At 40.8% G+C, this 15,079-nt stretch overlaps 1 gene segment (V, D, J or C); it reads left to right on the top strand.

Moving 5' to 3' along the window:
- Positions 1-14,751, top strand: part of LOC134372829 (immunoglobulin heavy variable 2-70D-like) — a 44,451-nt gene extending 29,700 nt beyond the window's left edge. The window contains 1 exon segment of the V gene segment in view: positions 14,426-14,751. Coding sequence covers positions 14,426-14,751 — 326 coding nt within the window.
- Positions 14,752-15,079: the final 328 nt, after the last annotated feature.

Raw genomic sequence — 15,079 nt, 5'->3', positions numbered from 1 at the left:
CTTATTCAAAAACTGGCGGCTTGCTTACAGGACGCACAAGCTTTCCCTGTTGTACAGCAGAAATCAATCCCTCCATCTGCTTCCGCCCCTGGCAATCCACATCGTATTTTTAAATTTCCAAATTCACCTCAAATGACAAAGATTATGTTAGATGCTGATTCAGGGGCTCCCCAAAAGACTCTTCCTGACATGCCTCCTAATGGATTTTTTAATTATCCCATTTTAAGACAGGAAATGCCTCCTAATGAAGAATTTCCTAATGGATTTTTTCAAGTGCAATATGATCCTGTCAGTTTTCAATACTTAAAGATACATAAGCAGGCTGCTAGTACTTATGATGTTACCTCCCCTTATGTTACTGGACTTTTAATGTCTTTGGCTGAGGACAATTTACTTATCCCAAAAGATTGGGAAGTGCTTGTTTGTATGACTTTGGCATCTCTTCAATACAAACAGTTTAAATCGTGGTGGTGAGATGAAGCAGAATGGGTGTCTCACCTAAACCCTTATCAGCGTAATGGAGGGCGTGATGTGGAACAACTTACAGGTACTGGTGCCTGGGCTGATCTTCAACAGCAATGTCAAATGAACCCTGCTGCCCTTGCCCAATTAAAGGCAATTTGCTTTATGGCTTGGCAGCAGATTCAAGACTCAGGACAATCCCCCCAAACTTTTGTTAAGATAATGCAAGTTCCTAATGAACCCCATACTGATTTTTTGTCTCGGCTTCATGTTGCTGTCAAAAGATCAATTAGTAATGAGCAAGCTCAGGCTGATATGCTCGAGACTCTTGCATATTAAAATGCTAGTGCAGGCTGTAAAAGGCTAATACAACCAACCAAACAATCTGGAGGAGGTAATGATCAATTTATAAAGGTGTGTCGAGATGTCGGTTCAGGAGCATTCAATGCCAGTCTTCTTGCTGCTGCCGTCCATTCTGGGTTTGAAATTTATTCATTATATGGATGATATTTTAATTGCTATGCCTCCAACTTTTTCTTGCCCAAAATTGTTGAGGATTATTCATGCCACACTTTAGGATTTTGATCTTTTAATTGCGGAAGATAAGATTCAATCACAGCCTCCTTTTTCTTATTGAGGACAAAAGATTTCTGAACAAATCATTATTCCCCAGAAGGTACAAATTTGAAGGGATTCATTGAGGACTTTAAATGATTTTCAGAAGTTATTGGGAGATATAAATTGGCTTCGCCCTTCATTGGGTATCCCTACATATGCCTTGCATCATTTATTTTCAACACTAGAGGGCGATCCAACCTCGGATAGCCCTCGAGTCCAACAAGCTCAATTACAAAGAATTACTGACTATACAAATTTACAACTTGTGGTTTTTTCATACACCTCATTCACCCACTGGTGTGTTACTACAACAAGATAATATTATTGAATGGCTTTTTCTTCTGCATAAAACTATTAAATCATTGGAAACAAATATAGATAAAATTTCTGTTTTGATTACTAAAGGATGGCTCTGTTTTCATCAATTAACTCGTCAAGATCCTTGTACTGCCTTCGTCTCACAGAGACACAATCCTTATATGCTTTGAATGTACGGTGGCAATTGGCTGTTAGTGAATTTTTAGGAAGTTTTACATCTCATTATCCTTCTCATAAGATGCTTCAATTTCTGCAGAGAACGTCTTGGATCCTTCCTCATTGTGTTATGTTTTCTCCTATATCTAATGCAAAAACTTATTTCACAGATGCTAACAATTTTGGCCTGGCAGGATATACAGACAAAGTAAACCACAAAGTACTTCAAAGTCCTTATACTTTGGATCAGAAAGCTGAATTACATGCTATATATTTACTTTTAATTGATGTAGGAGATATTCCTTTGAATATTCTTTCAGATTCCCAATATGCTGTCCAAGTGGTACAAACTGTAGAAACTGTTGCTGTTCCTTCTGGTTCTAATGAATTACATGAATTATTTCACTTGCTGCAGGAAGTTATTCACTCCCATTCCTCACCTCTTTTTGTTACGCACATTCACGCTCATACCAATTTGCCTGGACCATTGAGTAAATGTAATGCATTAATCGATACTCTTGTAGGCTCTGTCTTGCAGGCCACTGAGGCTCATTCCCATTTTCATTGTGATGCTCGCTCTTTGCATCATGATCATCATATTTCATGGACTCAAGCCCGTGCAATAGTACAACAATGCCCCATATGTCAAAAATTAGATTCAGTTCCTTTATCGGTCGGGGCCAACGACCATGGGAATGCTCCTTTACAGTTACGGCAAATGGATGTTACAATTGTTCCTGAATTTGGTAAATTGAAACATGTTCATGTGTCTGTGGATGCTTTTTCAGGCTTTCCGTGGGCAACACCGCTGGCATCTGAGTGTGCTGATGCAGTTATTTCTCATCTCTTGGAGGCCTTTGCTATCATGGGGATTCCTAGATGGTTAAAAACGGACAATGCCCCTTCATTTTTATCTAAGAAATGTCAGTTATTTGTCCAGGCTTATTCTATCAAACATTTTACTGGTATCCCTTATAATAGCACAGGTCAAGCCATTGTTGAACGGCATAATAGAACACTTAAATCTTTATTACAAAAACAAAAAGGGGGAGACTATATGGAATCCCCAAGACGACGAATAGCCTAAGCTCTATTTACTCATAATTTTTTGAATAGAAATGCAGAAAATTCAACAGCAGCTGAAAGACAATGGGCACATGTATCTAGTGAACCACTACAACAACCTATATATTATTATGATACACTAAAATCCCTTTGGCTTCCGGCGGTAGTTAACCTTTGGGGTGGAGGTTATGCTTATGTCTCCACAGATACTGAATCCTTTTGGATACCAGATAATATGATTAAACTGAGTAATGGCTCAAAAGAGAAAGAAAGAAATGGAAGAGGTTTGGAAAGATATAGCAGATCTTCAGATTGACTCAAATAGCCGGAAAATGTTTCATTATCCACTACCAAGCACTCAAATAGTGACTATACAAACTTGGGGACGATTAAAAAATTGACTCAAGAAGCGAATAAGATCACTGAACAACATGGTCATGGGGGTAATGCACTGGCAATGTTTTTGGCCATGATGGCTTTGGTGTCTACTCTGGTTGGTTTTGTCACTGCTGATAATCATACTTATTGGGCCTATATTCCACATCCTCCCATTAATCAGGTCAGTTCTTGGTATGATGCCCCATTGTTAGTGTATACTAATGACTCTAGATGGATGCCTGGACCATATTCCCAGTGAGGACCTTTAAAGCCTGAATACGAAGAGACTAATGTTACAAATTACACAGTGAGATTGAGGGGACCTCCTATTTGTATTGGACATGGTGATCATTGTCTTAAAATTGCACCCCAGGCATGGTTAAATGTTACAAGAAATACTACAGATAAGGAACATTTATGATGACCGTTTTTGTTAAGTGCCTATAGTTTCCACAATTCTTCATTTGATCCAAATGCTTCTGTACCCCACATTCCTCCCTGTCAAATACCTATTCTGACTGAGTTGCCCCAATGGGCTTCCTGGACTACTTGTAGAGGAGAAACAGCCCGCGTACTGGTTAATAATTCCTATGGAAATGTCATTGATTGGAGTCCTATTGGCTCTACTCATACCAAAGGCCACACTTCAGATCTAAAGTGGAATAAATATAATAATACTATAAGTACTACAGGAAATGAGTCTATTGTATGGCACGGTGGAGGATTTGCACCTGCATTTCCTCATTTACCATATTATCCATTACAAAAACATTTGTGGAAACTTCCCGCATCTTTATATCCTTTACCTACATGGATTGGAGGTATGATTAATTCCTCATCAAACTATTCCTTACACTTCACTGTAAACAGTTTCATATATGTTCACAGTTGTGTACGATTACCTTATATAATGATGATTGGACAAATTAATTGGAACAAAACCACTGGTGAGATAAAATGTTTAGGTAATTGCTCATTATATACTTGTTTAAATCATACCATGAACATTAATTTTTCTAAAGATAGTTTATATATCTTAAAGATAAAAATTGGCATTTGGTTACCAGTAAAACTTAATCAGCCATGGCAGGACTCCCCTGCTGCTGGTTTCTTATAATATATAGCTGAGTCTTTGCTAAAATGTTAAACTGCAAATGGCAAAAACAAAAAGGGGGAGATGAAGGAAATGGTTAATGGAATTCTGTGGTCAGCACCCAAGGACGTGTTCACTTGGTGAACTCGCATACGAGTAAACAACCAAGAAATGTCAAGGATTGCAAACAATCCTTGAAAACGTTTGAAGTTGTGAGAACACTTTCTTGGGATGTTCCCAGGAGGCTCATTATAGACAACCAAGTGCTTGAGAAGAGAGGTAACGGCCTTCTGCTCTTGAGAAAAGTATAACAGAATTTATGCATTAATGCTTATCTCACAAGCACAAGCTTGCTAAATGTAATAAAAATTGCAACTGCGGCTGGGTCAGCGCTATTCACCTGAGAGAGCAGTAGACCCCCGCTCTTCACCGGCATCTCGTCTGCTGTGTCTTTCTTCACGTCTCCGATCATTTGAATCAACAATAGGGTTTCTAAGCCCTTTGAAAGACATCATTAGAACACAGGTAGAAGCACAAAACACAAAAGCAAAAATTAAAAATGTGCATAATATCATAGTAAATAGCTTCTGCACAGCAAATGAAACAATCAGCAGAATGAAAAGACAACCTACAAAATGAGAGGAAGTATTTGAAAACTCCACATCTGACAAGGAATTAACAACCAGAAGATATAAGGAACTCAAAAAACTATACAGTAAAAATAATAAATAAATAAATAAACAATCAATTAAAAAATGGGCAAAGGAGATGAACAGACATTTTCCAGAGGAAGATGTACAAATGGCCAGCAGGTACATGAAAAAATGCTCAACATCACTAACCTTCAGGTTAATGTAAATAAAAAAGACATTGAGATATCACCTCACCCTAGTTGTACTGGCCATTATTAAAAAGACTCAGAATAACAAATGCTGCCACGGATGAGGGGAAAGGGGAACTGTTCTGTACTCTTTCTGCGACTGTAAATTAGTGCCACAATTTTGGAAAACAGTACGGAGGTTACTCAATCAACTACAGATAGAACCAGCACATGACACAGCAATCCAGCTACCGGCTCTATATCCAAAGAAATGGAAATCATCATGTTCAAGGGATACGTGCACTCACATATTTATAGCAACTCTATTTACAATAGACAAAATAGGGAAGCAACCCAAGTGTCCATTGACAGAGGACTGGAAAATGTGAGCATAAGGAAAACGTGGCACATATACACAATGAAGTACTACTCGGCCATAAAGAAGAATGAAATTCTTACATTTGTAGCAACATGGATGAGCCTGGAGAAAATTATGTTAAGTGAAATAAGCCAAGCACCAGAAGAGAAATACCACATATTCTCACTCATAACTGGGTGCTAAGAAGGACGGAAGGAAGGAAGGAAGGAAGGAAGGAAGGAAGGAAGGAAGGAAGGAAGGAAGGAAGGAAGGAAGGAAGGAAGGAAGGAAGAAAGAAAAAGAAAGAAAAGACAATACCACAATAATACATTGATCTTTCAGAAGAGAACGAAGCTATGGATACTAGAGATTGGGTAAGACGGAGCGAGGTTGGGGAGCGATAGGTTGAGTGGTCGGCATGGAGAGAGATTACAATTTTTGATAATGAATATGCTAATAATAATACAAAAAAATGAGGAAATAAGAATAGTCAATGTATTGGAATATTGCTTTTTTTGTTAATGAAGCTTTTGATCATTTTTACAATATTTTCTTTTTTTCTTATTATTGTTAGGTTCTCATTTTGTGTGGTTTCCCGAGGATATGCATAATTAGTGTCCAGCTCTTGACCTGTCAGAGGTTATATTTAAGAACCTTAATTCTAACAATTCCACCCTTGATAGGCCTGGTCATGGCATGGGTCATGGCATCCAAACTTCACAGAATCTACATGCCTGTCAAAGTTTTTACTTTCTGTGTCCTGAAACCTTTCTTTCCACCAGAAGCAGGTGGTTCACTAGGGTTCTGTCTGGTGAATCATGTGAATATGGGCTGCTTCAGAAATGCTGCAGACTTATGGATTCCCAGCGATAATTAGGAGCTTACTCAGGTGCAGGATGACATCTCACAGGCAAATATCCCTGCCAAGTGTTCTATCACTGGCAGGCAGTGTCTCATCCTAACCAGACCCATGGAGACATCAAGGGGGCTGCAATGTGAGGCTGCCTTTATTGTTTGTCACTCAGATTGCTCTTGTATCCTGCAGGGACAGTGAGCATAGAATGTTTGTGCTGTGCTCCAGGCTGACTTCCCAGGAGGACTTCTGTTCACATGTCTGGGAGAGGCTGGAGATGACAGCAGTCCCATCTGAAATTTCAGACTGTGACTGCCTTTCCTGAGGCTTATGGCTTCTCAGGAAAATGCCTCTTCACTTGTTCTGTGCCTTTGGCCAATTTCAAGAGTCTTCAAGTGTAGATTTTGGCATTTTTATCTAGATTGTTTTGTTTTTCTTGTGGAGGGCATGTGCCAAGGTTTTCATTAAGCCATTGCTGAAGACACACCCCGACCGCTGTGAATTCATGTCCTCATGTGTCACTAGGAAATGCAGAAATCATTAATGATAAGAACTGGAGAGGACCCTGCATGAGCAGCACACATCCCTGAGAAGTGCCCTTGATAGCAGGCAGACAACGGGAGAGCTGGGTGGTTATCATCACAACTCTTCCCACTGCCCACCGTCAGGAACTTAACCTCTCATTGCCAACTCCAGCTGTATGGCAATTGGGAAATGAAGGTTAACTCTGTCCCTGGGAAGAAAAAGTGAAAATTCCATCTGTTGTGCATACGTGTCTTCCCCTGTGTTGTTTTGTTCCATATCTAATTATGTCTGCTGAGGTGCCACTTACACCTGGTGAAATCAGATTCCTGCTTCTAGTAGCTGGTCAAAGATAACCTCTACAGGTCCTTCTGATTTCTTGTCAAACATGTGAAAACCTCAGAAATTATCACCCTTATTCTTACAACAAGAAAATCTAGACAAACTGAACATCAATGACTTATAGTGGACCCATCATAGCACTAAAACTACAGATAAAACTGCCACCCAAAATACTGGAGAGACAGGCACATCCAGAATGATGGGTGAGAACTTTTAGCTTAAATCTGAAACTGCCATAGGTCCAATCTGGTAAAAACACTTACATGAGAAATACCATAAATGAGCAGAGGACAAGTGTGGAATAGTGTAGGGCTGAGAGCTCCTGGAGGTTGCACACCCTGTACCATTTTGGCCTTTCCTTCCAGGAATATCCATGCTCCCATGTTGAGTACTGAGATAGGTCCCCTCGTGCATCTGTCATGTGGGGGACTAATCCCTGAGACATACACCCGCAGCCTTCACCAGGAAGATTCTCCTTCACAGTAACGTTTTTAAACACTATTGTGAGTGAGAGAAGAAGCTTATTTCCCATTTCATATCCATATGCACTGTTTCTGTGTCACCTAAAGAGTTAAAAATATGCAGTAGATGTAAGAGATTGAAGGAAATAGCATGAAGATGCTTCACCAATGGAAGGGAGTAGAGGGCAGAGGAAATGAGTTCTGGCATGAAGGCACTTGTGAAAGGAACATCGTGGAGTCATGAGAACACTAAGTCATCAATTTCATAAAAATATGTAACATTCTCATACCCCACTCTTTACCATTAGACCAGCAAAGTAAGAGTGGATTAAACCTGAAAGTTGCAAATACTCAGACTCTGAGGAGAAAAGCTTAGGGAAACCCAAAGAAAACAGGGGAGAAAAAATTGAAAACAGTAGGTAATTAGAAGACTCTGAGAGCTACAACTATTAAAGAACCTCAGTGCCCCTCTCTCAGGCAGTGTCAGCCTGTGATAACCCCAGGGTGAGACTCACGGGGACACCCATCCCATGCAAGCACCGAGCTGAAGTCTGACATCTGGAGCTATTTTAACTGGGCCAGGAGGCAGATGTGTCCCCTAAACTGCACTTAAGTAGTTCTTTCCTTCCTGAAACTTGAGAACCAAAAACACAATTGAGTCACCCTGTGGAGCCCTTCTGTGCAGGTGAGAAATAAACATAATCCCCACAAGAGACGTCTCCAACAGAAAAAGGAAGGGACTAAGTCCCATCCCAGACGCTGGCCCACAGGAGCCCTGACCTGCAAGCTCACTTTTCTATGGCCCCTGTTGCTAGATCAGCTCCTGCTCTGCTCCTGGGCAGATGACCCATCCCGCCCACTCTGTGGCTCTGCACTGGTGTTCTGGGTGTGTCATTGAGTATGGGGACCAGCTGGTGTGCGAGGCCAGTGCAAACTTTCCACATGTTAAGAGAGTTCACTGTGGGTGCACTGACTGGGCATGGCTCTGCATGTTTTATCCTCTGTGGGGTGAGCCTGGCCCTTTCTCATGGGCATCTGCAGGGGTCCCGGGCACTGGGGGGAGAACAGGCAAACCAACTGGGTAGGCCCTTCCCAAGTCTCCACTTGAGTCCTGCTGCTTTGGTTCTGTTTGACAAAGGAAGACAGGTACCCAGGGCTAGAGTAAGTGTGGGGAGCACTGCCCATGTGCTAGACACAGGGAAGAAATGGCAGATTTCCCACCTGTGATGAAGATAGCTAGACAGGGCGTGTGCACCTGTGTCTGCAAGAGTGCGTGTGGATGGATGCTGAGTCTCACGTGCCTCTACTTGCAGATATTCTATAATGTGACTGTTTTATGAGAGGAGCCTGCAGGAGATAAAAGACCCTCCCATTGACCACTAGAATTTCTGTACTCATTGTATGTGCCTTTTGTATCTGATTCAGTGAAGGGGCTGCCTGGTGTTTTAATAAAATCTTGCTTAAGGTCTCCCTTAAGAATTCACTGGGTCTAGAAAATCACACTCACTAAAAGGATATGGTGTTTTTGAAGGACAGTCTTGAATCCCAGGTACAGCCATTTAATACAGAGCTAGAGATGCTGTGAGGAGAATACACAGTGATGCCCAGTGGGAACCTCCTCTGAAGGGCCAGGGCTGGGCTGCAGGGGGCAATCAAGATGCACCCAGCACAGACTCCAGCCCCAGGAGCAGGTGCATGGGTGACTTGGGAGTGGTTTCTTCTCAAGACTTCAGTTTTTCTTTTATGATACATATAAAGACATACATACATATACATGTACATATATATGTATATTTAGGAAGGACTGCTGATGTTTGCTAGCATATCCTGTTTAATTGGGAGCATTTATCTAACTTAATAAGGCAATGGGAATCACCTTTAATGAGAGGATTTCTAAGGCCTTAACAAACTTAATTGTAAGAATCTTGAGGAATGAGATGGCTTTATTTATTCATATTTTGCAGAAAATTGAGTTACATACTAAACTTAAGATTAAGAAATTAAGATTTTAGCAATAGCATATGTTGCCTGGGCTGGTTTGTGAAGGGGACACTACAGATCAGAAATTGTAGCAGGCGCACAGATCCAAGTTGATAAAAAATAAATTAGTCATGTGAGGAACAATCAATATGAACTGAAGGCAGGTAAAGACTGCCCAAAATTCTATTTTTGGAGCTGAGAAAAAGACACAAGCCTATTCACAACACATATTCCTGGACAAGGTTTGGAAATCTGTAAGTTTATCAAGAGCCCCATGTGATTCCTATAGTCAGTGCAATCAGAAGCACAGCCCTGGATTCCACATCACAGGGTTAGTCTGAGAATATTTGGAGCTTAGGTCCTGGACAGGTGCTGGAGAAGCAAGCTCAGGAGTGCCCAGGAGATGCCACAAATCTCTCTGTGTCCTGCTGGTCACTGATGTAGAGCAGCCAGTGGTCACTCTATGAGGTCCCAATGGGCTCTGCTCATGCCCGATGAAGCCAAATGGGGTCAAAGTTCCTGCTCAGCATCACAGACACTGATAGGACAACAAATAAGTCAGATGGTCTCAGTGCTATTCACACAGGTACTTTCCCAATGAGGAACATGTTTTGTGGGTTGTCTTCCTCAGTGGGAGGAGCCCTGGTCTGCACACAGTTCAGGGCATGGCTGGGGATGCATATCCTCAATCAGAATCAACTTGGAGCCTCAGCATTGCACTGCTGCTTACATGGTGACCAGGTGAGGATGAGGCTAGAGGCGATTTTTCAAATCAGTATAGTATTTTCTATTCATGAAAAAAAATATTTTTTTTCCAACAGACAGGTCATTCTTGTATTTGTATGTGCATGTTTTGCTCTGTTTTTTTGTTATTATATGTGTTTGTTCATGTGTTGGTCAATGTGTGAATTAGTGTGTTTGTGTGTGTGGGTGTGTGCACACATGGGTGCACTGTACTGTGCATTCAAATTTTGGGTTTTAATGTGCGGGTATTAATGTGTGAGTGTGTGTTTAAGTTTAAATTAGCGGATGTTATGTTATGCATGTATGTCAGTATGTGTTATTTTGTGTGTGTCTATATTGTCTACATTAGTGTATTTGTAAGCCTGACTGTTTCTGGGTGAATTTATTTTATCACTAACAGTGGCATGACATTAATAAAAAACAAAGCTTTTCTGTTTCCTCATAGCAGTTCTTAATTTAAAAAAAAAGTTTCAAGTGCTGAAAAATCTTCCCAATGACAACAAATTATAACTTTATGTCATTCATATCTTGTTTTCCAAACTTTTCACTTATGCATAACTCATCTGAATGGCACGAGTTTATTATAGATTGATTTTAGCGACATTTACACCTTTGTTTGCCTCTCAGATGTCTACACAGAGCTTCTCACCAGCGTTTGATTGTTCCATGTGTCCTATCCTTTTATAAATTCTGGAAGATCAGCTGGGTCCTTCATTGGCTGAAGGTATTGATTACACTCAGGACCAATGGATCTCTATCCATCATCTCCAAACTCCACTTTGATTCCAGAAAGAACTGTCATCACAGTCCTCCAAAGAGAGTGAACCCCACACCCACCTTCAGGAAGAACCCTCCCTGCAGGAATCAGTTTGTGCAACACCATGGGTCATGTGACATTAAGTGCTGCAGTGTGTGTCACTGAAAGCTCCAGAATTAGTGGTTCTCTGTATACTTGGTGAGTCAGATCACATCAAATGGGTGCTGGGATATGAGAAGCAGTCTGTGGAAACCAGCAGAATTTCTGGGATCTGATGCTCCAAAAGCACTGCAAGTGACCATGAAGGTCACAGAGGATGCATGTATTTACAAAATTCTTCTAGAGGAAATGTACACCTATAGAAAAAAACTTTAAATAAAATACCATATTGAGTATTTCAATGAGGAGAAACAAAATATGCCAAAGAATGTATAAGTCTACAATAAATTGTGAAAAACTCTAAATGTTGTTCTCATAGCACGTGAGTAGCACACACGCAAACACACACACATGCACCAAAGGTTTTCTTTTCACTCTGTTAATTGTTCCCTTCAATGCACATATCTTGTCTGAAATTGCTGTATTTGTCTATCCTTGCATTTTTAAGAAATTATTGCTAAATCATATTTAAGAAATTATTGCTAAATCTAATGTCATGATGATACCCCCCTAAGTTTTCTTCTAGTAGTTTTATGGTTTTAGCTTTTACATTTAGGTTTTTAATTTATTTTGGGTTAATTTTTGAATATGGTGTAAAATAAGGGTTCGACTTTATTTTTCACATGTAAACGTTCAGTTTTCCCAATGCCATTTCCTGAAAACAATATTTTCCCCCCACAAAATAGTCAATACATTCAGAATATATGTTAAGCCCACAGCTAATATCATGCTCAGTGATGAAAGAATGAATTTATGTTCTGAGATTTGTAACAAGCAGGATGTCAACTCTCACCACTTTTACTCAACATATAAATTGTGACCAGAGCAATTCAGCAAGAAAAAGTAATATAAGCTGTCCATGTTGAAGTACAAGTGCTGCTGAAATTAACCACATTCACAGATCAGAGAATAAGAGCATGAACTTATCTGTGGACTTCCATTTATTCTCAATAACTAAGTATGTATTTCCACTTGTGGAAGAGCCTGAAGTGTGCAGATTGTCGTGTTTGTCTTGTTGTGCATATGAGTTTGCAACATTTTCTTGGAGGAAGCATTATTTAAACTGCTGATATGAAAGAATGTGCACGTGTGAGTCTGCACATGTGCTCTGTGTGAGTGCGTGAGTCTCGTGCATGGAACTTCCTGGGGTGTCCAGCTTACTTGCATGATAGCACCAGTACTTGACACTCACCTCCCTTAACTGTGGGTAACATTAAATTGCTTTATTTTAAAATTCACCCCGGTACACCTAATTACCTCATTTAGTGAGGGGAAGTTCCTCAAGTCAATTCATTTCCTGTCATAACTGAGCGTGTAACCACGTTCGGGCCAATCTTATTCTTTCTAAGTTTCTGAACCTTTAATTTCATCAAAAAGGTACACAGGTCAGCATAATTTGATGTCTTGGAGGCAGTGTTAAAAAGCCCAGGGAATATGGACTATGAGTTGAATGCCGCTCTCTGCCCTTCAGCAGGCTTCTTGTGATCTTTTCTCCTTCTCAGAAAGCACTGTTGACATTCAAGAAGCTAATCTCACTGCCTCTTTGTCATGTTTCTGTTGTGGAAAAACAAAACTCTCAGCAATAGAGCCAATTGTAAAGCACAAGATTTTAATTTTTGTAGACGATGGTTTCCCTTCAACACTAGAATAATAGAAATGGCCTGACTTTACAGCAGCAGTGCAAAGTCATAAATTTCCCCAAATTTATGTATTCAAAACAGCCAGCATGAAGGTTCATGTATAGCACTGTATAGCTCTATAAATGACCAGTTTATGCACTGTATTTATTAATGAGAACAATCTGGAAAAAAGAAAGTCTCTAAGACCAAAAGCACAGGTAAAATAACAAAATCCTGCCATTCACAGCAACATGGATAAACCTAGAGAAAACTATGTTATGTGTAATAAGCCAGCACAGAAAGAGAAATACCATATGTCCTCTTCATATGTGGGAGCTAAAGAATAAACATATAAATTTAAAAATGATGAAAGAAAGATATGACAATAAAAATAATTCATTGAACTTTCAAAGTGAGGGAACAGAAGTGAGGCCACCAGAGGTGGAAAAGGGGAAGATGGAAGAGGGTTAGCAAGAAACTGGTCAAGGGCCACAAAGAACGGTTACATTGTGTAATATTGAATATACTAATTACCCTGAATTGAGCATCACATATGCTTCAATAATAAAATAATAATGATAACAATAATAATAATAATGTAAGAGATAAAATTCAGAGGACAAAGATTATAAAAATATTTTTTAAAGTATAGCACATTGTCCTTGAACTGTGGACTTTAAAATTTTCATTTATGCATGTTTCTCAATGAGATGCAAGTAAAGGTTAATGCTCCCCCACTCCCAAAAACCAAAAGCACGACTAAGATCTCTGGTGCGGGTGCACAGCAAAGCTTTAGCAGTACTTGTTGCCAGACAGGTGTTCCCTGAGAGTCCACAACAACTCCAAACACCTCCACTTGGTTGCAGGCTGATAAAGAGCGAGACAGAAGTGCAGATCTCTGTCTCTACAACACTGGCTGGATGAATGAAAAAGGTTAGTTATCCCTGGACTATTCCTATGGGAATGCACACACTTGTGCAGACACAAGGTTGGTTATCTATGAACTAATCCTATAGGAATGCACACACTTGTGCAGACACACTGAAGAGCATGCTCTTGTTTACCCCATAAGCATAAATGTTTACCTATTTATCATCTCTTATTTAACAAACCCCCCCTCTCATTTTAAATCAAAGAGTAGCTTGAGCAGAACACTGTGGAATAGCCCCCTGCTCTCTTACAGAAATACGTCCCTCTGTATCTTGAATATTGAAAAACACCACTGTTTTTGTTCTCGGCTCTATTTGTCTAGGACAGAAAACATGAAGGTAATGGCCCCTGCATGAATGAGAGAATCACAGCCTTGACTAAATCCCAAAACAAGGCCCTTCTGAAAACTTTGTGTTCTAAAACCGTGGTCCTGAAAATGGCAGGTGTCCCCTGTGAAGAGCAGATACCTGAGGGCTCAGCGCTTCTCATCCAAAACAGACTTTCCTACTGAGTCCTGACACCTGAGCTCACCCCATATAAGTCAAGATCTGGGGTGGGGAATGCAAATCTCCAGCAGCCCAACCCTCTCCTGTGTTACAAAGCTGAGCAGAGTGTCTGGGTCAGTGACTCTTGTGCCCACCATGGACACGCTGTGTTCCACTCTCCTGCTGCTGACTGTCCCTTCCTGTGAGTGCTCCAGTCATGGACTCCCACAGGAATAAACAAATTATTTTTTCTCACTCTAAGCCAGTTTAACCTTCTTCTTGTGCTTTCTCCACAGGGGTCCTGTCCCAAGTCACCCTGAAGGAGTCTGGTCCTGGGCCAGTGAAGCCCACGCAGACGCTCACGCTGACCTGCACCTTCTCTGGGTTCTCACTGACCACTTCTGGTATTGGTGTGAGCTGGACCCGTCAGCCCCCAGGGAAGGCACTGGAGTGGCTTGCAAATATTTGGTGGGATGATTATAAATACTACAGCCCATCCCTGAAGAGCCGGCTCACAATCTCCAAGGACACCTCCAAAAACCAGGTGGTCCTAACAATGACCAACATGGACCCTGCAGACACAGCCACATATTACTGTGCACGGAGAGCACAGAGACACAGTTCGGGGTGACTCCTGTGCAAGAACTCAGGCTGGATCCCAGCTGTGCCCCCTCCTCCTCTGCAGAACAGGAACATGTGACAGAAAGGCCATTTCCTGTCAGGCTCTGGGGTTTCCTCTCCCACAAGCACATTCAGAGCCCTGTCTTTTTTTCCCTTCTTTAAGTGTAAATTACACATCTCCTATGAGTTGTTCATAAAAGAGAAACTCTATAATCTGTGTTATGAAGAGTCAGTATGAAAGGTTCCTGTCCACTAGTCTGGATAGATCGCCGATGTCATGCAACCTGTTTCATGGAGTCATGCCACTCCAATTGGAAGAATACAAATAACTGCATTTT

This window comes from Cynocephalus volans, chromosome 3 (assembly GCF_027409185.1).
Source record: "Cynocephalus volans isolate mCynVol1 chromosome 3, mCynVol1.pri, whole genome shotgun sequence".
Classification (NCBI taxonomy): domain Eukaryota; kingdom Metazoa; phylum Chordata; class Mammalia; order Dermoptera; family Cynocephalidae; genus Cynocephalus; species Cynocephalus volans.
This window is presented reverse-complemented; position numbering and strand designations above follow the sequence as displayed.